A 25,951-nucleotide genomic window follows, 5' to 3' on the forward strand; every position below is an offset into this window, starting at 1 on the left:
TATAAACTAGGTGTCCTAAACCTCCAGTTTCCTAGAAGGAGAGAACCCACAGTCCACTCCAGAATTGAAAGCAAAAACAAAACAGGATAGGATATCAGAAACCAGTAACGTAAGCAACAGTTAGTCCAGTACAGGACTATACAAAGTTTGTAGAGCAGCAAAGCAATGGTAACATGGGTTCATATAATAGAACAGAGACTGAGGTTTTAGCAATTGTGGGTGCCATTACTCCCATTTACATTTTACTTTTTACACAGTAGAGAAGGGGGAGAGAAGAAAAAAAGGGGAGAAGAGGGTGAAGGGAAGGAGGGGGAAAGGAAGGAAAGAAGGAGAAGAAAATGGAGAGGGGGGGGGACACACCAACACCCTTTCCTACCACCTGGAAGCCTAACCCCATCAAGAAAATGTAAGAATCAGGACAATAGGTCACACAACATCAATGTGTATTGCAGAATGCCGTAGGAGAGACAAGAAGGGCAGTCTGGAGATTAATCCTCCCTTCGATCAGCAGCTGCATTAGGGCTCCCCCTGGTATCCAGCCAGTGGTAAGCACCCACTTGGGTGTTGAAAAAAATGAACCTTGCCTCTATCCATCTTCCTGAGTTTTGCAGGGTATAACATACTGAAAACGAAGTGGCAATATCATAGCCTTTTTTTTACATAAACAAAGCTGGCACCCTGCTTATGCGTAGCTGCAGAGAAGTCAGGATATATGGAAATCCGGTTATCATCATATATGAGCTCTCCCATAGATCTAGCAACACCCAAGATATTTTGTCTGTCTCTGAAGTGTAATACAAGGACTATTAACAGCCTGGGATGGGCTTCCAGCAGGGGGCTCGTGTTGGAATATGGTGGGGTTTTTCTATGGTGAATAGGCAAGAGCATGCCAGCTTCCATGTTCTTCCTGAGCCATGTTTCAAAGAAATCCTCTGGTTGTTTACCCTCAACTCCCTTCAGAAAACCCACAAGCCAAATATTATTATGCCTCAGTCTGACCTCATATCACCTAATTTATCAGTATGGGCAGCTACAGTATCTCACAAAAGTGAGTACACCCCTCACATTTTTGTAAATATTTTATTATATCTTTCCATGTGACAACACTGAATAAATTACACTTTGCTACAATGTAAAGTAGTGAGTGTAAGGCTTGTATAACAGTGTCTATTTGTTGTCCCCTCAAAATAACTCAACACACAGCCATTAATGTCTAAATCGCTGGTAACAAAAGTTAGTACACCCCTAAGTGAAAGTGTCCAAATTTAACCCAATTAGCCAATTTCCCTCCCCAGGGTCATGTGACTCGTTAGTTACAAGGTCTCAGGTGTGAATGGGGTGCAGGTATATTAAATTTGGTATTATCGCTCACACTCTCTTATCCTGCTCTCTGGAAGCTCAACATGGCACCTCATGGCTAAGAACTCTCTGAAGATCTGGAAAAAAGAATTGTTGCTCTACATAAAGATGGCCCAGGCTATAATAGGATTCCCATGTTCATTCACAACACACTCACAACAAGGGAGTGATCAGTGCTGGCGGCATCCTAAAATGTACACCATAGATTGCTTGCAGTCCCATTTAAATTTATCTATAAGAAGATTGCCAAGACCCTGAAACTGAGCTGCAGCACAGTGGCCAAGACCATACAGCGGTTTAACAGGACAGGTTCCACTCAGAACAGGCCTCTCCATTGGTCGACCAAAGAAGTTGAGTGCACGTGTTCATCGTCAAATCCAGAGGCTGTCATTGGGAAATAGACATATGAGTGCTGCCAGCGTTGCCTCAAAGGTTGAGGGGGTGGAGAGTCAGCCTGTCAATGCTCAGACTATATGCCACACACTGCATCAAATTGGTCTACATGGCTGTTGTCCCAGAAGGAAGCCTCTTCTAAAGATGATGCACAAGAAAGCCCGCAAACAGTTTGCTGAAAACAAGCAGAATAAGGACATGGATTACTGGAACCATGTCTTGTGGTCTGATGAGACCAAGACAAACTTATTTGGTTCAGATGGTGTCAATCGTGTGTGGCAGTAATTTTTAGTATTACTTTGGGGAGATGCAGACTACAATAGTGCAATCACTGAGTAGCAAATTATATCACCTGTGATGTATTTCAGTTATTTTGCAAACCTGGCCTGTTAGTGGGTCCTGAGAACAGGAGTTGAGAACCACTGGCTTATATGCAAGTAACTGGGCAAACAATGGTTATTTAGGTTTTGATACTGCCCTGGGGGGCATGTATCAATTAAAATTTTTTTGTAAAAAACATTGTTTTTAAATGAGCAGTGATTTACTGATGCTTAAAGTGAAACCATAAAATGAGAAATAACAGCAAAAATGAAAAATTCCTTAAAATATAGGGTCCCCTTAGTCTGCCTGTAATGTGGCACATCTGTACATCTGTATTGCTGCAGCAATAATGAAATTTATAAAGCCAAAAAAATTACATTTTCCATTCAAGCTTTCTTTATTTTATTTTTATTGTATTCAAGAATTTTTCTATTGAAAAACATGAAACATGTACAATGCAGTCGCATAAACAGGCATGAAATATATCCGAATACAACACATAAACGTTAACAGAGAACAACAAATTTCAGCCAAGTTCAAGGGATTGCGAATTTTAGTCATGACAAATACAGGGTAAGAAAGCAACAATCTCTGAAGATGGTATGTCTTCTGTCTGAGACTAAACTGTATCTCAAGAAACGCTTGGCAGACAGCTTAACAAGGGAGAAGTGATGGGTACCGCAAGGGTATGTAACAGATGGTAAGTTTTGACAGTCATTCGCAAGTACCCATAGGTAGCAGAGCCACATATTCATATTCTTTGCGTTAAAGAGAGGTCAGGAGGATGGTGGTATTCGCCTAAGAAGTAGAAGAGGATGTGGAGTGTGTGTGTGTGTGGGGGGGGGGGGTAGGCTCCAGGGGAAGAGAGGGAAGAAAGGAGAGAAAGAAAGAAGAAATAGAGAGAGGGGGAAAAGTCAAGGGAATGGGGGGGCCCCCCCCATTCCCTTGACTTTTCCCCCTCTCTCTATTGATGATGAGTAGCTAAAATAATTCACGGAGCTCAAGGAAGCTGACAGGAGGTGGTGGGTCTCACCCCCCAGTCTCCGACCCCACCCAAACACGATCATCAGCAGTCTGGAAGCAAGAGCGGTGAAGTCAGGAGCTGAATCTTAGGTTGCGCATTGCCTAGATTCAGGGTTAGAGCAACACTTTGGGACCCTTCATCTTCATCTCTTGTTTATGGGTGAGAGGTTACCCGCCATGTCTTAGGCTCAAATTGTCATGTATTATACATGTTTGGAGTTGACTGTGTATGGTTGGGGTAGGTTAAGTGGAAAGGATGCAGTCATCCAATTAACGAGTTTTAGTTATCTATGTTTTGAAAGCTTTCTTTATTTTATAAACTATGGCTTGGGGAGCCAGTCTGTATGGTTAGGCCACAATTAATGCACTCAGAAAAAGATTAGAGATTTTTTGGATACATACTGGTGTCTCCAGTTGATCCTAAACTCTATAGAGGCTTCCTGAATCAATGTGGACTGTACTTTCAGCTGCAACCTTACCGATTTGTAACCCCCCATGCTCCAAGACAAGCTTTATTATATCTCTGTTCATTGATGAGGCCATGGCATGGGTTTCCCCATAGTTGGAGTAAAAAAGGGGAGTGGGAATTTAAATGAGATTGCAAGGTATTGCATCTCCATCCCTGTAATCGAAAGACAAGGGGAAGGTTTGGGTCTTTGAATGAGGTATTTGACCTAAGGATGACCATGATGACAAAAAAAATGTATAAAAAATTTGCACATAGTGAAACAGTACACCTAAGATAAAATCAAAAAGTAGACTGTTTTTATTGTATTGCAAAAGATGGTAAAAGATAACAAAAATGGAGACAGTGGGTTGCATGAATGTGGTTCAAAGGGACCAACACAAATAGAAAAGAAAGATATACAATAATGAATACAAATGTGAAGACAAAAATGGTTGTAAATCATGATACAAATACATAATTCGTAGAGATTGCATCCATATATTCTCTATGCGTTTCGTGTTGAATACACTTCCTCAGTAGCTGGTACAATCAGTAATCTACAAAAAGGATATACAGTATATAAAAGTAACAATGCATATACAAGTAAAATGCCCAAAATTGGGCAATGTCAATCACAATTAAATTGCTTACAAAACAGTCCAAGCTGTTGCCTCATGGAACATGTGATGGTGGGTACTCTAGAACGTCTAACCCGGGAGCTGAGGAAGCCATGCCGAGCGCACAAGGAGTAGAGGAATGAAAATGCAATGTGGAAGCCATGTTCACTGGCGGGGTAACATTCCCCTTATTTGCCTGTCCAATGTTGTTTCTAAAATTATATATGATAGGGTATGTATATTTATATATAAAAAAAAAATAAATAAAATTATTCATAATATATGCTATAATAAAGTAGCCAAGTACCCGTCGGTATTGAGAGACTGTGGTAAAATCCCAAAGCCAGGAAGAGAGCAAAGAAAAGAAATAATGAGTGCTGCATGGTCAGTACGTGCATGAGATTAAAATGAAGAATAACACTTGGAGAGTGAATAAAATAGGCAGTACTATATAGGAATACCAGGTGGTATGTAAAAAAGTGAAAAAGTAAAAAGAAGAACAAGAAGCCCAAATAAAGAGAAAGTGAAAAAGAAAGAATCGTTGAAAAGATATATATATCAGTGGCCTGCAAAAAAGGGGCAAGCCACTGGGTTAAAAAATGAGATACATAAAATAAGTGAGGAAAAAATGAAGTGAATAGAGTGATTGAAAAAAAAGGAAGTGACCGGGTGTAAATAGATACCTAATTGTGAAGGAACTAGGGACCCATGCAGCCAAAAAATGCAGAGAAATGCAGGGATTACCTTCAAAGGTGCACCGGAATAGCTCCCAGCAGCGGTTCTGGAAGGGGAGAGTGCACAACTCCTGTCGGTCAAACCCAACAGGTGTATGGCGCCAAATTCTCCCTCATGTGTGAACAGCAGATGGACTATGAACATGCTGGTGAGACCACCCCACCATAGTGGCGTCATATCCCGCACGGAAGGGGCGTGGCGTCGATGCCCCCCACCCCCGCATCAAAGGATGAAGGAGGGAGGGGAGGGCAGCAGGAGCACATCGCAGCTCTCGGGGTGAAGGGAGAGCAGCCCAACCCGTCACATAGGTCCATTAAGCAGAGCAATGTTGAAATACACATGCTAGCAACAGAAAAATGGAAAGTACACAGTAAGATAAAATACACAAAAAAAAAAAAATATATAAAAAATTTGCACATAGTGAAACAGTACACAGTAAGATAAAATCAAAAAGTAGACCTTTTTTATTGTATTGCAAAAGATGGTAAAAGATAACAAAAATGGAGACAGTGGGTTGCATGAATGTGGTTCAAAGGGACCAACACAAATAGAATAAAATATAAATAAATAAATTAATAAAAATATAAATATATAATATATAAACATATTGCTGACCCAAAAATTTAAATAGGGCCAGCCCCCTGGATGTCAAGAGAAATCAAGCTAATGGCAGGGTATGGTCAAACATGGTCACACACTTCCATTCCAAATTTGGGTAAAAAAGGGGAAGGGGAGTGGGACTTTAAATGAGATTGCAAGGTATTGCATCTCCATCCCTGTAATCGAAAGACAAAAGGAAGGTTTGGGACTTTAACCGGTTGCCGACCGCCGCACGACTATATACTGCGGCGGTCAGCCCCGGCCAGGCAGAGTGACGTATCGGTACGTCACTCGCCTGTCACTGACTTGCGAGCCTATAGCGGGCGGGCGCGCGCCCGCCGAGGCGCGCGCCCGCCGCGGCTCGTTCACAGGCAAGTCAGTGCGTGTGACCGGCGGACTCGATGTCCGCCAGTCACACTGCGATCGCTCCTGTGAAGGGAGAAAGACAGAGCAGCTTGTGTAAACAAGCTGCCTGTCAGTTCTCCCTGTGTAAAAGTAAAGATCTGACCTTTCTACTATGTAGAACGGTTGATCTTTGCTTTTACACCAATAGCAATGTCCCTACACAGTAGAAAGCACGCCCCTAGGACACACTTAACCCCTCCCTGTCCAATAAAGTTAACCCCTTCCCTGCCAGTGTCATTTTTGCAGTAACAGTGCATATGTATAGCACTGATTACTGCAGTAATGTCACTGGTAACCCCAAAAGTGTCAAAAATGTCAGTCAAGGGTCCGATCTGTCCGCCGCAATGTCGCAGTACCGAAAAAAAAATCGCAGATCGCCGCCATTACGCGTTAAAAAAAAAAACACCAAAAATGACAAAAATCTTTCTCTTTGTTAGTAAACGCGATAACTTTTGCGCAAACCAATCAAAATACGCTTTTTGCGATTTTTTTTACCAAACATAGGTAGCATAAAACAAATTGGCCGAAAAATGTTAAAAAATTTTAATTTTTACTTTTTTTTTGGGGGAATTTCATATAAAAAAATGTGAAAAATATTGTTATTTTTGCAAAATTTACGCTCTTTTTTTGTTTATAGCGCGTGATCAAAAAATCGCACAGGTGATCAAATACCACCAAAAGAAAGCTCTGTTTGTGGGAAAAAAAGGACGTCAAATTCGTTTAGGTACAGCGTCGCACGACTGCGCAATTGTCCGTTAAAGTCACGCAGTAAAAAATCGCAAAAAAACCCCTGGTCCTTTAGCAGCCAAATCCTCCGGGGCTTAAGTGGTTAAATGAGGTATGTGATCTAAGGATGACCATGATGACAAAAAAAAAAAAATATATAAAAAATTTGCACATAGTGAAACAGTACACAGTAAGATAAAATCAAAAAGTAGACCTTTTTTATTGTATTGCAAAAGATGGTAAAAGATAACAAAAATGGAGACAGTGGGTTGCATGAATGTGGTTCAAAGGGACCAACACAAATAGAAAGATATACAATAATGAACACAAATGTGAAGACAAAAATGGTTGTAAATCATGATACAAATACATAATTAGTAGAAATTGCATCCATATATTCTCTACGCGTTTCGTGTTGAATACACTTCCTCAGGAGCTGGTACAATCAGTAATCTACAAAAAGGATATATATAAAAGTAACAATGCATATACAAGTAAAATGCCCAAAATTGGGCAATGTCAATCACAATTCATAAATTGCTACAAAACAGTCCAAGCTGTTGCCTCATGGAACACTTGATGGGGGTACTCTAGAAACGTCTAACCCGGGAGCTGAGGAAGCCATGCCGAGTGCACAAAGAGTAGAGGAATGAAAATGCAATGTGGAAGCCATGTTCACTGGGTTTTTTTTTTTTTAAATTGTCCCTCTTTTTTAAAAAAAATTAAAAATTGCACAGGTGATCAAATACCACCAAAAGAAAGTTTTATTTGTGGGGAAAAAAAGGACGTAAATTTGGGTACAGCGTCGCACGACCGCGCAATTGCCCGTTAAAGTAACGCAGTGCTGAATCGCAAAATATGGCCTGGTCAGGAAGGGGGTAAAATATTCCGGTCTTAAAGTGGTAAAAATATGCTCATTGAGAATTTTTTTGTCAAAGACATGTAGCTAAATACATTTTGGCCTAAATATAAAAGATTTAATATATTGGATATTTTTTAACTGTAGAAAATGTCAATTTTTTCGCAAAATTTTCGCTTTTTTTTATTAATATTGCAAAAAATAAAAAGCGCAGAAGTGATCAAATACCACCATAAGAAAGCTCTGTTTGTGGGGAAAAAAGGACGTAATTCTCGTTTGGGTACAGCATTGCATGACTGCGCAATTGTCAGTTAAAGTCACGCAGTGCCAAGTTGAAAAAAGTGGCCTGGTCATTAAGCAGCCAAATCCTCCGGGGCTAAAGTGGTTAAATAGCCAGAAGTGTTTGACTGTAGGCAGGACTGACGAGCAGATAACAATAAACAGGTAAGCTACTGAGGAAACAATGAGTGCTGACAATTAACTGGCAGTTTAGCAGCCTGAGCATAGAGAAGAGAGCTGATGCAAGCCCAGCCCTGACACCAGTCTACCACCTCCTCTGCACAGGCAACATCACTAAAGAATAAATTATACCCTGCCTGAGGAAGGACTACGTCCACCTTTGCCAGTGGACACATACGCTGCTGGCCCCATCACAGTGCCATGGGAACATCTGCCTCTCCTTGCTGGCCTCCCAGACATGATGGGAGGGGGAGCATATTAACAAAATGTAATAAAGATGTGTACGTGGTGCACTTTAATCAATGGGAAGTGATGTTTTGTGCACTTTAACTTGAGTACTCACTACACAGACACACTCCACTGACACTACACTATACTGCAGTAAAACTGCACTGACACACTGCGATATACTGTGGTAAACGTGCACTAATGCACTGCAATGTACTACATTACAGTACAGTAATGCACAGATATATACTGCATTGAACACACAGTAACACACTGATATATACTGCGTTAAACGTGCAGTAACATACATACATATCGTGTGTTGAATGTGCAGAACGCACTGATATATACTGCAATAAACATGCAGGAACGCACTGTTGTATACTGCATTAAAGGTACAGTAATGCACTGATATATACTGCAGAAAACCTGCCCTCACAAATTAAACTGTCACTAAATTCAAAATGAATGGTCACACTACACTCACAAAAAACTGACACTAAAATAAAAATGAATAGTCACACTACACTCACACGGAACTATCACTAGATTCACACTAAAGTGATATTCTACACCTGAATATACTGCGTTAAATGTGCAATAATGCACTAATATATATTGCGTTAAATGTGCAGTAACACACTCAAATATACTGCATTAAAAGGGCAGTAATGCACTGATATAAACTGCATTAAACATAGAGTAACGCATTGATATATACTGTGTTAAACTCACAGTAACAAACTCAAATATACTGCATTAAACATACAGTAATGCACTAATATATACGGCGTTAAACATGAAGTAACGCACTGATATATACTGCATTAAACGTGCAGTAACGTACTGATATGTACTGCATTAAACGTGCAGTAATGCACTGATATAAACTGCAGGAAACATGCCCTGACAAATTAAACTGACACAAAAGTCAAAATAAATGGTCACACTACACTCACAAAAATGGACACTAAAGTAAAAATGAATGATCATACAACACGTACACTGAACTATCACTAGATTCAAACTAAAGTGACACTAAAGTAAAAATGAATGGTCACACAACACTCACACTGAACTATCACTAGTTTCACACTAAAATGATATTCTACACTGACAATAGAAGCATAATAGCACACTAACTTGTGAGCAGAACTGAACAGAGCCCTGTTTTATCTCTCTCCACACCAATATCACACTGCAAATTACCGCTATGGGGGAAAATATTTTTATAGTGTGGGGCGGGACTAAGAGCAGTGAGCCATGATTGGATAGAGTCATCATTACTTTCTCAAATCATGGCTCTGACACTGCTCTGTGCCCTGATTGGGCAAAGCTTTCATTGCTTCAGCCAATCAGGGCTTCCAGTACACTGTGCGGCAGGGCAGTGCATTGTGGTCATTTGGTGGGCCGAACAAACAATTGAACGCCCCGCTGTTCATCGAACAGCCAAAAAGCCAATGTTCTGCCAAAACTCATGCTTGGGCCAAACCATTCACCCAACTCTAGTGATCAACTTTCCCAGGAGGCATCAATGAGATGCTAACATCATCCATGTCACCTAAAGGCATCATATTCCAAGATTTTTTTTTTTTGTAGCATCTTTTTTTTTCCTGCATCAAGCAGTCCTTCTCATTAAGGTCCCCATTAGATTTCTAAGTACTATTGGCACAAAACACAAACTTACAGTGACAGCGTTAACAGACAGGTGTTGTAAATAAGCTCCAACAGTGTTGAAAAAATTTACCAGGATACCGCAAAATACATATGGCATTTTCATTGAATTATCATATATATCCTATAAAAAACAACAATATGTTTCTGTCTTATGGAACAGAATGTAAATGATACTTAATTACACAATATTCATATTCCAAATGGTAGAACGGGTACTTGAAATCATAAAGGAAATCTGATTCTATCTGCTTAAAAAACATCTTAGTCCCCTGAATGAACACTGCTCTCAAATCAATAATTCAGTAAGGTTGGCAGGTATCCAGATTATTTATTAGGGCATCTGCATGCATTTGCTGAAAAATAAATTCAGGCTACCAGCAGTACCATGCTATTTTCTAATAGTAGACAAGTGCCAAAACAAGTAAGAGCAAAAAAAAAAAAAAACTGAAATGGAAAATACGATGGAATACACAAAGCCTGGCCATTTATACAGTTATCTTCAGCCTCAACTATTGCTTTCCAAATCTGCTTTATGCCTCCTTCTTTTGACTGCATGATATGATGTTTTAGGGCTTTCAAAGTTGTTGTATGAAACAAACAAAAAAAGGGTCTCACACACACATCATAGGTTGAACTGGATGGACTTATGTCTTTTTTCAACCTCACTAACTATGTAATTATAGATAATACATAAGTAATAATAGAAAAGCCTTAAAAAAGGTAGTAGCAGGCAAATACAACTATCGATAAATTTAAAATGATTTAAATAGCACTCTAGATAATGTAGGAAACTCCTTATATCAACTTCAAGACTGGACTGTTTCACCCTTTTCCTGCCCAGGCCATGTTTTGGGTTTCAGTGCTCTCACACTTTGACAATTACTCAGTCAAGCAACACTGTACCCAAATTAATTTTATACTGTTGTGCTCATAAGTTTACATACCCTGGCAGAATCGATTTCTTGGCCATTTTTTCGAGAATATGAATGATAACACAAAAACTTTTCTTTCATTCACGGTTAGTGTTTGGCTAAAGCCATTTATTATCAATCACCTGTGTTTTGTCTTTTTAAATCATAATGACAACAAAAACTACCCAAATGACCCTGTTCAAAAGTTTACATACCCTTGTGATTTTGGCCTGATAACATGCACACAAGTTGACATAATGGGGTTTGAATGGCTATTAAAGGTAACCATCCTCATCTGTGATCTGTTTGCTTGTAATTAATGTGTGTGTATAAAAGGTCAATGAGTTTCTGTACACCTGACAGACCCTTGCATCTTTCATCCAGTGCTACACTGACGTTTCTGGATTCTGAGTCATGGGGAAAGTAAAAGAATTGTCAAAAGATCTGTGGGAAAAGGTAGTTGAACTGTATAAAACAGGAAAGGGATATAAAAAGATATCCAAGGAATTGAGAATGCCAATCAGTAGTGTTCAAACTCTAATCAAGAAGTGGAAAATGAGGGGTTCTGTTGAAACCAAACCACGGTCAGGTAGACCAACTAAAATTTCACCGAAAACTGCCAGGAAAATTGTTTGGGAATGCAAATAAAAACCCACAAATAACTTCTGGTGAAATGCAGGACTCTCTGAAAACATGTGGTGTGGCTGTTTCAAGATGCATAATAAGGAGGCACTTGAAGAAAGATGGGCTGCATGGTAGAGTTGCTAGAAGAAAGCCATTACTACACAAATGCCACAAAGTATCCCGATTACAATACGCCAAACAGCACAGAGACAGAGACAAGCCTCAAACCTTCTGGAACAAAGTCATTTAGAGTGATGGGACCAAAATTTAGCTTTTTGGCCACAACCATAAACACTACATTTGGAAAGGAGTAATTAAGGCCTATGATGAAAGGTACTTCTTTCCTACAGTGAAACACGGAGGTGGATTGCTGATTTTTTCGGGATGTGTGAGCTACAAAGGCACAGGAAATTTGGTCAGAATTGGTGGCAAGATGAATGCAGTATGTTATCAAAAAATACTGGAGCAAAATTTGCATTCATCAGCCCAGAAGCTGCGCATGGGACGTACTTGGACATTCCAACATGACAATGATCCTAAACACAAGGCCAAGTCGTCCTTTCATTGGCTACAGCAGAATAAGGTAAAGGTTCTGGAGTGGCTATCTCATACTCCTCACCTCAATTTCATTGAGCCACTCTGATGAGATCTCAAATGTGCAGTTCATGCATAACAGCCCAAGAATTTACAGGAACTGGAGGCTTTTTGCCAGGAAGAATGGACAGCTTTACCATTTGAGAAGCTGAAGAGCCTCATACACAAAAATACCACAAAAGACTTTAAGCAGTCATTGATGTTAAAGGCGGCAATACACTGTATTAGGAACTGGGGTAAGTAAACTTGTGATCAGGGTCATTTGGGTAGTTTCTGTTGTCAATATGGTTTGAAAAGAGTAAACACAGTTGATTGATAATAAATGGCTTCAGCCAAACACTAACCATGAGTGAAAGAAAAGTTTTTTTTTTGTTTTTTTTTTCACAAAAATGTGCTTTATTAAAGAATCAAAACAAGTTACAGGTAAATATAACATCTGTAAAGATTACAAAGCTGTAAGAATACTATAACAATCAAAACAGTAGGACGTCATTGAATACAGCGTCAACAATATGATCATGAAAGGCAGAACAAGGTAAGAGACATATTCAAAGACAGGCAAATTAAGTATGGACATATTGTCATAAAACATCATATAAGTTGTGTCAAAATATATCCATATGTGAAGTGTGAATGGTCGACTACAAAGACGACCTAATATAAGGTAAAGATAAACGCAAGGTGTAACAAGAACACTTCCGTTCCCCTGCGGGAGAACCCGAAAAGGAAGGAAGAAGATAGTTAAGAGAAGAGAGAGGGAAAGAGAAGAAATAGAGAAAAGGACAAACACAGATGAGAAGGGCGAGATGAGACGAAGAAAGGGAGAAGGGGAGGGGGAAGGGATGAGGGGAGGAGGGGGATCAGGAAACTTCTCCACAGGAACACATCTATATGGGCAATAAGCAATTACTGCCCATATATCGGGATTTCAGTTCATAGGTAGCTTAACTGACCAGTGATAGGTATTTAGTGGACACTGTAAAGAGTGACCACAAGGACCACATTTTATTAAGTTTATCATTTTTGTCAGTTTTCATTGCCATGGTTTTTTCCATTTCGTAAATTTGATTGACCTTAAATATCCAATCTCTGATTCGCGGGGGGTTGGTTGAATTCCAGCAAAGCGGGATTAGGCTTTTCGCCGCATTTAGCAGGTGTCTAGCAAGTGAAAATTTATATTTGTGAAAGGGAATTTATCTGTAGAAGAAAAGTTGGAATGTCAAAATCCAGGTCAAGCCCAGTTAAATGCTTAATCTAAAAGTGGATCGATTTCCAAAAGGACTCGATCTTGGGACAGGACCACCAAATGTGGAAGAAATTTCCATGTGCCGCACCAAATCTCCAGCATTTGTCTGAAACATTGGGATACCAGTGTTTTAATTTGGACGGGGTTCTATACCACTGGGTCCTAGTTTTGAAAGCATTTTCTTGTAATTTCGTGCTTAGAGAGCATTTGTACGAAAAGATGCAGGATCTCCTCCATTGAGCTGATGAGAAAGTTTTTCCCAGACTCTCTTCCCACAATTTTTTGAAGGGGTCCAAGAAGTCAGTGGGGGCAACATTTAGCCATTTGTAGGCCAAGGAAGTGACCTTCCGCATTGGGGCACGGAGGGAGCAACAATGCTCAAATTCCGTCGGAGCCCTGAAAAATAAATGTCTGTTTTTGCAGTTCTGGAGGAAACCATGGATCTGAACATAATTCCAATAAGAAAGACGATGATCGGGCGAGCATTTATCTCGTAGGTTTTGAAAGCTTAGAAACTTATCATTTAAGAAACAGTGAGACGCTACAATAGGGGTCGGTTTACCTCTGGTTGATCCTAAGAGAGATTTATTCTGTGTCCCTGGTGGGAAATCTGGGTTATTATATAGGGGTGTAAGAGGACTCGGAAGGGATGAAAGACCATATTTAAGCATTGAGTTTTGAAACATTGTTAGGGTAGTATAAATCCGTGGATGCTTTTTAATGTCTGGTGGGAAAGAGTGTCGGTTGACCCATAGTAAATGATGTGTGTCGTATGGAGACCATTTCATTTCGAGGTTGACCCAATCCTTAGTTTCACTGTGACAATGCCAGTCGATTATTCTGCTTAGATGGGTAGCTATATAATATTTGTAAAAATTTGGTATCCCCATTCCTCCGTCTTCCCTATTCCGCTGCAGATAGGAAAGACTTATTCTCGGGTGTTTACCAGCCCAAATAAATCTACGTTGAAGAGAGGAAAGGCTGCGGAAGGATGAGGAAGGAATGCGGATCGGCAGAGCATGGAACAAGTACAAGAGTCTGGGCAGAACTGTCATCTTGATAATAGCTGCTCTGCCAAACCATGAGAACCTCCCTTTGTCCCACTTCTTGAGGTCACTAGTCAATTTGTGTAGTAAAGGGATGAAATTGGTTTCAAACAAATTTTCAGGGTTCGAGGTGAGTCTGATGGCCAGGTATTTTAGGGATTTATGTTCCCAACGATAAGGACAGTTGGCTTTGGTTAATTTTACCATCTGGGGTGACAATGTCAAGTTTATCGCTTCTGATTTTGAGTTATTAATTTTAAAATTTGAAAAGGATTTGTTTATTTTAAATTGTTGGTTTACATTGGGTATAGAGATGTGTGGTTGCGAAATATAAAAGAGTAAGTCATCGGCATATGTCGATACTTTGAATTCTCTTTTGTGCATTCTTATTCCCTGAATGGAAGGATCTAAATTAATTGATCTATTAAGGGGTTCCAGGGAGATTATGAACAGCAAGGGAGAAAGTGGGCAACCTTGCCTCGTACCGTTGCGGAGTTCTAGAGGGTCAGAAAATACCCCATTGACTCTAACTTTGGCCTGAGGGAAAGAATAAAGGGCCCGGATCCACGACATCATATTGGACCCTAGTCCAACATGAGCGCATGTCATGTGAGGTGATCCCAAGATACACGGTCAAAGGCCTTTTCAGCATCTGTAGAGAGCAGAAGACCTTCAAAACCAATCGGGCTCCATGTATCAAGTTTATCGACTTTATCACGTTATCCCTTGCCTCCCTCCCAGGCATGAATCCCACCTGATCGGGTCCTATTATCCTGTCAAGAAGTGGTCTAATCCTATCTGCCATAATTTTTGCCAATATCTTCAGGTCAATATTTAGCATGGAAATAGGCCTGTAGTTAGAGCAAACAGTAGCGTCCTTGTCAGGTTTCGGGATCACGGTAATGTGAGCTGTAAGGAATTCTTTAGAGGGTTTATGTCCTTCATTGATGGCATTAAGGGCTTTAGAGAGATAAGGAGACAGAGTATCGGTATACGTTTTGTAATACTGTGAGGTAAAGCCATCAGGATCCGGACTTTTCCCTGATTTAAGGGTTTTAATAGCTAGCTTAACCTCGTCTACCGTAATATCAGATTCCAAAGGGACTATTCTGTCCTGCTCAATAGTTGGCAGACCGCTTCCCAACAAATAATCTTTAATAGCTTGCATTCTGGATGTAGTGCAATTATCAGGCTTATTTTGGGGGGGGGGGCAAGTTATAGAGTTTCGCGTAGAAAACGTGTTCGCTATAGCTCTGGAGTCCTGCACTAGTTGATCTTTATCAGTTCTGATCCCAGAGATCGCATTAGCATTTTGGGTGTCTTTCAGAGCCCTGGCCAGAAATTTGCCGCCTTTGTCCCCGTGCTCATAGTAAATGGCCTTTTGCAAGAAGAGAATGCGTTTAGTGTTCAAGTCCAGGAGGGCTTGGATTGAACCAGTTCCTCCTCCACCTGTTTGGCAAGGGAGCATTTGTGTTTATTTTCAAGCTCCTTAATTTTTGCCAAAAGTCTATCTTTTATTCCTGTGTTCTCCCATTTTTTCTGAGCTCCAATGCGTATCAATTCCCCTCTGCTCACAGCTTTATGGGCTTCCCAAATGGTGAGGGGGGAAATCTCCTGTGAGGAGTTCTCAGTAAAATAGTTATTCAGAACTGACTGAATGTGATTCTGTGTTGAGAGATCCAATAGTAGCACTGGATTGAGTCTCCAAGCTCGATCAGGTCTGCGAGTCGGTAGAAATCGCAGGTGGAGGGAGGTTGGGACATGATTGGTAACAGTGATAGAACCTATCTCCGCCCCGGTCACCTCAGCTAAGTCTCTTTGGGAGATGAAGATATGGTCGATCCTAGTATATCTATTATGCGGGGCAGAGAAAAAGGTAAAGTCTCTCACAGAGGGGTGCAGCGTCCTCCACGTGTCAATGAGTGTTAGAGATTGTAGTGACATCTTGATCTTCTTAAGGACCTCATACGATAGACTAGACTGTCCCGTAGAGGTGTCACATAGCAGATTAAGGGGGATGTTAAAATCCCCTCCCAGGACGATGCACCCCTTCACGAAGCACTTCAATTTAGAGATCATCTGTTTACAGAATGTTAGGTGGGCTCGATTCGGAAAATACACGTTTGCTAATGTGACGGGTTTGTTTCCAATGGTGCCTGCCACAAAAATGTATCTCTCCTCAGGGTCAGCCAATTGCTTTTCAAAGACAAAAGGTGTATCCTTATGAAGCAGAATGGCTACCCCCTTTGTCTTCGCTAAGTTGTTTGAGGAATAGTAGGCTGTTGGGAAAAATGTATTCGTCAGTGAAGGCTGGGAGGGGCCTTTGAAGTGCGTCTCCTGCAAGAAAACTGCTTGAGGTTTGCTTTTTTTGAGTTCATATAAGATTTTCCTGCGCTTTTCTGAAATGTTCAAACCATTTATGTTGTGCGAAATCAGAAAAGGGTTCTTACCTAAGTGGGCGTACGCCATGATGTCCAGAGGAGAAGTCCCTTCAGTTGGAGCAGTTACCTATATAGTAAGGCTCAAGTAAATAAAAGAGGAAATGGGATATGCAGGAAAAAAAAAAAAAAAGGATAAATGTACCTATGGGTATTAGTGGAGGAGGGGAGAGGGATGGGGGCGGGGATTGACACAATAGGAAGGTGAAAGGGGAGAGTTCAAGAAAAAGATAAGAAAGGTAGAAGAAAAGAGGAAGAGAGAAGACTCTCAGTGGAGCGAGGTCGGACGAGTCGGGATAACAACTCGGCCGAGATCGCTAGGACGTAGGATTTAGATACAACAAATTATGCTAAATTGTAGATAAAACAATCCTGTTGAGGTAGTGGAAGGCGTCACAAGAGAGCTGCCTAAATACTAGTGACTAAATGTAAGACTTGTAATTGATCCCAGCAGCATCGGATCTCCGAAAAAGAAAAAGTTTAATAAAAAAAAACAATAACATAAGAGCGGGCTCCCAATTCAGCGAATTGTTACTCCAAAACACGGGAGTCAGAAAAACATACCATATTCTGTGTGGGGGATAATTTCTAGCTTAAAACCAAAAATTTCCCACTTAAACCTCACCAAAAAGGCGATCTGGGGAGGGGAGCCTTTAGTGGAGTCCCTCATCCATCTAGTGACCAACAATACAGATTATGCACAATATAAGTATTAGAAGACTTTATCTACAAACTAAAAGCCCCGACATTTATATAAAATGAATAGGTTATGTGAGAATTCTGCTGAATATTTTTCAAGGAACTAATAATTGCAGACTGCCAACTTCTAATAATCCTACATCCAGGGGGACGCAGGCGCGAAGAGCGACAACCTAAGTAGCTATACAAATAAATATCACATAAACCGTTAGGAACAGTCTTCAGACGTTACAAGACACAGTTATTTTAAATGAAGGGGAAGACACAAGTGGGTGTGATCCCAAGATGAAAAAGAGTCTTCCATGGAGAGAAAAAAGAAAAATGCGCCAAAAAAAAAAAAAACGGATGTCAGGAAAATGCAGATGGAAACAGTTCTGTAATGCAAGTTCAAAAATTGGCAGTAAGTTAATGTTCAGATATTGTAGTATTGTGTGGTCTTTGTCTCCCCCTAGCGGACAGAAAAAAGCATTAAGCTTTGGTGAGAGGTATTATAGAGAGAATGGAGAAATCCAGAGAGTATAGGCAAATACAAAAAGAAATAAAAAGTAGGACCCAGGGCGGTTGAGCCTGAACTGATGAGATGAGGGGAAAAAGTGTGGACAAGAGGAAGATCAGAGGCTTGCAGCATGGAGAAGATAATCAGGGACGATCCCTATTTTTTGGTGTTCTAGGGTTTTTGGGTGAACAACCAAACAGGGAATTGAGCTCTCGCTTCCTCTGCTGTTTACCCTTCTTGTGGTGGGGCGAACGCGAGGTGGAAGCCTCCATCCCCTCTAGATGAACATCTTGGGGCAAAGGGATCAGGAACTCCGCACACCACTCTGGAAGATCAATTTCTTCAAGGTGCAAAGAGGCACAGAAGTCCGGAATCTCTGCTGGTGTGCGCAGTAGGTGTTGCTTACCCCCAAATGTTGCTTGTAGGGCGAAGGGGAACTTCCATCTATATTGGATGTTTTTTGTTCTGAGGATTTCCAATAGGGGTTTGAGGGCCCTCCTGTTGTTTAGGGTAATGGGGGACAGGTCCTGGAAGAGCTGGATCTGACGATCGTTAAAAAGGATTCGGTCATTCTGTCTTGCCTTTGATAGAATTTCCTCCTTCAGGGGGTGACTAGTGAGACAGCAGATGATGTCCCTGGGGGGAGCATCATCTGGGGCCTTAGGACGCAGTGCCCTATGTGCTCTTTCAAAATCTATAGGTGATTCTGCAGGGCGTTCTAGAAGACTGTTAAACACAGACTGCAGTGCAGGTTTAATCTCATCTCTACCGACAGATTCTGGGACTCCTCTAACCCGGACATTATTTCTACGTCCCCTGTTATCGAGGTCCTTGATCTGCCTGTTCATAGCTATAAGGTGAGCAGAGTGTGTCAGGGCAACATCCTCCAGCTTTTTAATAACTCTGTCCCTGTGCCTCCCAGCCTTTTCCACAGCCGACATTTGGTCTGAGAGCCTGGTAATGTCTGCCTTCAGATCTACTATAGCTGTAGCAAAGGAGCTCTTTATATCAGCAGCTATTGCTGTCATCGCTTTGTAGGTCAGTGGGTGATCTAAGGGGTCCGGATCACTCACCATGTCCTCTGTGTCCGCTATGGAGTCTGTGTCATAGTCACTGTCTTCATCCTGGGGCGCCGACCGCGCCATCTTGGATTCGTGCGCTCCCTTCATGGCAGCTGACTGTGACCCAAAAAAATCCGGTATATTGCCGGTAGAACCGCTCGGTCCGGAGCGCAGGGTTTTTGTTGCTGCTTCCCTGCTTGTTAGCTTTGCCCATGCTAACTCTGGTGGAGCCCGCTATGGCTGAGGAGACCGGTTGTCACGCACCTGATCCGTGGCCGAGATGCAGAGAGGGCTCCCCTTGCGGCTGAGTGCGACACACCCCTGGGGTTGAGACAGAGGGTGTAGCGCCCACAGAAGCACTGGTTGCCAGCAGGGTCCTGATAGTGAACAGGCGGTCTCTAGCAGAGTGCTGGGCAGGAATACACCGGACAGTCCAAGGAGTAACCAGGAACAACCAGGCAGTAGGTGTAAGACCGGCCGGGGGTCAAACACAGGAAGCTGCAACAGGTGCAAGCCAAGGGTATGTTAGGAAAGCCAGAAGCAGACAAGTCCGTGGGGAAGCCAAGATCAGGTACTGGAGAGCAGGTAGACAGGAAGCAAGTCCGTGAGCCAAGCCGAGATCAGATAACAGGAGAGCCAAACTGGAGCAGGGATGGTCAGACGAAGCCGAGGGTCAAAGCCAGGAGAGAGAGCAGACAGGTCAGGAACAAGCCGGGTCAAACTGGAATCCAGGAAGTAGCAATGCACAGGAAACAGGAAGAGCTGAAGACAATCCAGCAATCTGATGGGCTGAGCAGAGCCCTTTTATAGGCCAGTGAATTAGTCTATGGCCTGAGTCCATTGCGGCCATGGGAAGTACTGGAAAGTTGCCAGTTTGCAGCACAGCCATTTCACTGACAATGAGTCTATGGCCTGAGTCCATTGCGGCCATTGGAAGTACTGGCAGAGTTGCCAGTTGCAGCATGGCTGTTTCTCTGACACCGGTCCTGCTTAGGAGCTTTTTCTTCACGCGGCCATCTCGCTCGCGTGCCAAGCCACGCCCCCAAGTTTTTGTGTTATCATTCATATAATGGCCAAGAAATCATAAATTCTTCCAGGGTATGTAAACTTATGAGCACAACTGTATCTGTTTTTGAGATAGAGCTTTCTTTTGGTGGTATTTAATTACCACTGAATTTAATTTTTTTGCCATATAAAAGAAAAATAGACCAAAAGTTTTGATTAGAGAATTCCTAGTTTCTGTTAAAAAAAATTGCAAATAAATCATCGTTCTTCATAATTTTACAGCAAACATATTTTGCTATGTTTCTTCAGTAAAAACAACCCAAATAGGTGTATATTTTTTAGTCTGAGTGAAACTTATGTAGTCTACAAACTATGGTATATACTGTACATTTGAAAATTGGTCAATCCTGATATACTGACTGCCTTTTCTTGAGGCACTATAATGCCAGGACAGTACAAACACCCCCAACATGACATTTTTTTGAAAGTAGCAAACCAAGGTATTTAGAGAGAGGTATGGTGAGCTTTTTTAAAAAAAATTTGAAAAAATGTAGAAAGGAAATTAAAATGTATTTTTTACACAAAGTTGTCAATAGGAAATTTCTACCATTGGCATGCTTAGAATTGCACCACGAAACTCATTTTGCTTCTTCTCCCAAGTACTACTTTTCACAGCCTAGCGACATAGAGAGGCCCAAAATCCAAGAAGTTCCATCAGGACTTTTGGGGCATAAACTACGCATCTCATTTTCTAACTGTCTAACACATTTTTGGAGACTCTGGAGCACCATGACAATGACCACATTTTTGAAAGCAAATACTCCAATGTATTTTATATAAAGCATAGTGAGTCTTTTTGAATGTCATTTTTTCCACATGTTTTAGAAAATGTGGAAGGAAAATGAAGGTGCAGTAGATTAAATGATTTATTAGTCAGAAATGCAAATTATTCAATAACATGAAGTAGGAATAAAAGTGTATCTCAAACTTAAACGCTGTCATCCACGAAGGTTTGCATCAGTTGAAGTAGATGGGAGCAACACTGCTAGTATTAGGAGCTATACAAGCTCAACCAGAGGCTATATCAGTTCAGGATCTGTCATCATGTCTGACAGCATGGGAACTTCTGCAAAAGTGAGGGTAAACTGAATTTTATCTACAGAGTTTTTAATTACAAACGGAACGAGACAGGGGTGCCCCCTGTCTCCGCTCCTGTTTGTAGTATCACTGGAACCCTTCCTGTGCAGAATCCGAATTAACTCGGATATTTCGGGCATCAGCGTGGGAAAGGATCAGTATAAAATATCAGCGTATGCCGACGACGTCCTATTCTCGATCACGAATCCAATTATATCACTCCCCAACTTGTTATACGAGCTGGAGAGATACGGAACTCAATCTAATATGAAGATAAATTTCATTAAATCCGAAACAATGGGAATAGAACTTCCAGGGACACTCCAACAACAGTTAAGGGCAAATTTTAAATTGAACTGGACTAAGACAGCCCTTAAATACTTGGGGACATCGATCACACCAAATATATCGCAATTGTTTAATCTGAACTTTATTCCCTTACTAAAATCTATAAAACTACTACTGCTAAGGTGGAGAGGAGGAATGCATTCATGGATGGGAAGGTGCAATATAATTAAAATGAGTGTTATACCAAAATTCCTGTACATTTTTCAGGCACTTCCCATACACATCCCACCTCGATACTTGATGCAGATTGAAACTATGATAATGAATTTCATCTGGAATTCAAAACGTCCGAGAGTAGGGAAAAAATATCTATTTAAAGCGAAAACAGATGGGGGGCTGGCAGTCCCGAACATAAAGAAATATTACCAAGCCATTCAACTGGGAAGAGTGATTGACTGGTGTCGACACAGAGAATATAAGCTCTGGCCAAACTTAGAGCAGGCACAATGTGAGATCTCATTGAAAAGAGCCCCATGGTGTTATAAGATCCTACCAGTATCAATAAAGAAACATCCTATTATAGGAAACACGATCAAAACTTGTGCAAAAATATTTAAACAGGATAAATTAATACGGGAGAACTCCGTACTGTATCCAATACTAGGAAACCCCCACTTTGAGACAGGATATCAAGACAGGAAATTTAAGACCTTAGCAGATAGAGGAATTATACAAATATCTGACTTCCTAACAGAGACAGGCTGGGTAACGATGGAGGAATTAACAGACGTCTCAGGCCATTTCGGCCTAGATCTATGGCGTGCCTTCCAACTACGCCATTTTTTGGGAACATTGCAAGTCCCCTCCCAGGATGATAAAGAGGTAACACCTTTTGAAAAATTATGCACTCAAAATGGAATTATGGAACATGCTATATCTAAAATTTACTCCCTGCTAATGACATCAGTAGAACGGCGTAAACCTCCTTTTTTGAAGGAATGGGAGAGGGAAATGGGCATTGTCTTCTCACTAGAACGGGAAAATCAAATAATTAAGTCAGTATTCTCAACTTCAATTTGCGTTAGAATTCAAGAACTGAATTACAAAATTTTTTCCAGATGGTATTACACCCCGGTTAGGATGAATAAAATTTCTACATTAAATACAGATTTGTGCTGGAGGTGTGGGACAGAGAGAGGGACAATGCTCCATATATTCTGGGAATGTCCTAAACTAGAAGAGTTTTGGGAGCAGATTCGGAGGTCAATACAGGAAATTATGAAATGTCATATTCCCAAAGAACCTGCCCTCTTTCTGCTCCATACCCCCAGCATACCGATACAAAATTACAAAAAATCCATTATACCACATCTGGTGAACGCTGCCAGGATATGTATCCCTCTTAAATGGAAAGAGACTGAACCACCTAACATAAACATGTGGTTAAGGAAAGTTGAGGAAATACATAACCTAGAAAAATTAGTCCTATCTGCTCATCAACAAACTGATAAATATGAGAAGAAATGGAAACAGTGGAAAGATTATGTTAATTCAGAAGAAAGGTAATTTCCAAGTACAGGACAAGAACCTGCGCGGAGAAGATAGATATATAATGATATAGGAGTGTAGAGACCTGTGCACCATTTTTTTTCCCTTTCTTTTTTTTTTTTTTTTTTGGGGGGACAGGGGGGAAAGGGGGAAAGAAGGAAAAGGAACGAAATGGGAGTTTTTGGGTTCGGTAATAGATTGCCAAAGAAAGGCTAAGGTTCCTTAAAGGGAATAAATGGTTTGTAATTATAACCTTGAAAGCTAAAATGTAATGTATATACTGTATATGTAACTGAACTTAAAGAAATAAAGATATAATTTGAAAAAAAAAAAAGCATGGGAACTTGGCTAATGACATCAGATGCTGGCGGTTGTGGCTAAGCATTTCGAGGTGGCAGTGCCTCTTTCTCTTTGGGATTAACTCATGAATCAGCAAAGTCAACAATAAACAGTGTATATAAACATTAATTGCAGTGTGAATAATAATAATATAACTAATCTAGAGTGCACTATAGGAGAATGGCTAGGATTTGGTGCATCGCAACCTGAGAGATACCTCTTAGCATAAGCAATAGGTAAGGGTCTCTCTGTAACAGCTTCAAAAGGACAGTCTTTAGTCCTAACTGTTTAGCTGGCTCTTTAGCTTAGCTCTTTAGGGCCAAGTTGTACCATTGGTGCACATGAGAAAAGCCCCAGTCAAGTTTGCAAGCAGCAGCTCACCAGTTCCGGAGATATTGCAATTTACCATCTGGTCACACACAGTGATTAGTCCACTCTCTGCTCTGCACCCAGGTGACTCTGGCTGTATAGTCATTGTCACCCCAAACTCAGCACTCCAGATTCTGCTCAGACTGCTGTTATGCAGCAGTAGTGGTGCACACTGGGCAGTGATGTGCACTCTCTGCCTCCCTCACAGCAAGAGGAAACTGTGTCCTCTACAGCCTGAAAAAAATGCATCTCTTTCCCTTGCTCTTGGCAATCTCCCTCTGGGAAATGCAGTTCAAAAGCTCTTAATTACAGTAGGGCCTCTCTCCTCTGAACTACAGTTCCCACAGTGCAGTGCTGCCTGAATAAGTCTATTTAACTCTTCCTGCTCAGCAGCTCCCTCTGGTTGCTGATATAGCTGCTAACCAGTTCAGCACCGCAGGGCAGCAGCTACAGAAAGCAGCTGCAGCCAGGGTTTCTCTCACACCGTGTTCTTAGCCAGGCACCTGGCTATACAAATGTAAGAGCACAACAAAAATGGGACTTTAACAGGTACCTTCTGAATACAAACAGTTAAGAAAACACGCAAACAAAAAGGTGGCAAGCTCAAGAATAAGCAAGATCAGAAAAGAGTCCTACAGAAAGTTACCTTTGACCAATTAACCACTCCCCTTAATTAGTAGTCTGCAGGAAGGAAAGAAAAAAAAGCCTATTTAAAAAGTGACAGAAAGGCCTCTTTCACACGGGCGTTCCGTATGTCCGTATATCACCCCATCCGTTTGTGGGTGATATACGGACATAATGCATGTCAATGGGATTGCGGATTTGCGTCCTTTCAGTTCTGTTCCGTTTTTTGGAACGGAACAGAACCCTATTTTTCTTCCGTTTAAAAAACGGAAAGGACGCAAAATCGGATGTCAGCGGTGTCATCCGCTGACATCCAGAATCCCATAGACATGCATTATGTCTGTATATCATCCGCAAACTGATGGGATCTAATGCGGACATACGGACCGGGTGTCCATAAAAAAAAAAAAGTGCCGGAGAGGATCGCAATAGGGTCCGCTCTGTGTGAAAGAGGCCAAAGGGTGTAAAAAACTGCAAGGAAAGACCCCTTAAAAAAAAACACCTAAAATACAAACACAACAATCACCAAAAGAAACACTGTTTATGACTCTCCACTCAAATTTCCCACCTTTCAGCCTCCAACCAGCAAATATGACACACAAAAAAATCAAAATGATTATTTCACTGCTGAAATAAAACTGAAAGCGTTTGTTTGCTGTAAACTTTGAAGGTTAATTGCTCCACAGTAAGGGCTCGTTTTGAAACTAATTTACTGCAAATTAAGAATACGTACATTTTTGAATGTCCATAGCCTGGTCGCAGTTTTACTTTAAAACATATACTGAATTTAACTGGCACTGAAAAATGTGTGCATATTAATTTTTTTTCTCTCTTTTCTCTTCAGCACTAGTGACTCTAACGGGAATCAGCATTTACATTGCCTATTCTGCTGCTGCATTTAATTATGTACTGTATTCCTCAGGCAGCGCAATTCTGTCTGAAATTGACATACGTTTTGGATGGTCATTGGCTTTGGCATGGATATCTTTCATCACAGAAATATTGACTGGAATGGCATTTCTCTTGGCAGCCAGAGTTACTGGCCTCAAACGAACTGGAGATCAGGTTATATAAATGAGTGAGAGGACCCTACTCACCACTGCATTTACCTCATGAAAATTGTGTATATTGTTGTCTCCTAGATTTCACAAGAAGATCCAAATTAACTTTTGAACTTTACAACACGATCTTTTGTAGAGTCCTGTCAAACCTGTATTTTCTACTGTAGACATAAATTACAGTGTGGGAAAAGCAATGTATTGTTTATTTCCTCCACTAAATACCTACTGTGCAAAATTTAAACAAGAGTGACAATTGACTTGTTTAGGGCTTTTTGTGAAGTAGAAATTGATGAATGTGCCTTGTTACTAGCAGTGTTGGTGTTAATATATTCTCTTTATTCTATTTATTTTACCACAAGTGGTTCTAGACATGTATGGACTTTGTGTAAATGTAAAATTGTAATTTATCAAATAAACTTGGTTTTATTTTTGCATGAGATGGATATGATGACAATGAGTGTTTTCATATCTGATTCAGTAATCTACCACTTCATCTTTAGAAGAATATCATTTTGGAAAAGATATACCAGCATAGACTTCCAGAGAACCATTGTTCCTTGATTTTATCCATTTCTGTCCTTAAATAAAATATTTTTTATTGCTAGTTTATCATAT

The 25,951-nt window shown here is 40.8% G+C and overlaps 1 protein-coding gene across 1 annotated transcript in view; it reads left to right on the forward strand.

The window, feature by feature from the left end:
- Positions 1-25,640, forward strand: part of TMEM114 (transmembrane protein 114) — a 60,834-nt gene extending 35,194 nt beyond the window's left edge. The window contains exon 4 of the mRNA XM_082261017.1: positions 25,120-25,640. Within this exon, the coding sequence (XP_082117143.1) occupies positions 25,120-25,349 (230 nt within the window). The 3' untranslated portion in view covers positions 25,350-25,640. The remainder of the gene's footprint in view (positions 1-25,119) is intronic.
- The last annotated feature ends 311 nt before the right edge of the window (positions 25,641-25,951 follow it).

Source organism: Pelophylax lessonae, assembly GCF_965119305.1.
Source record: "Pelophylax lessonae genome assembly, chromosome: 6".
Lineage (NCBI taxonomy): Eukaryota > Metazoa > Chordata > Amphibia > Anura > Ranidae > Pelophylax > Pelophylax lessonae.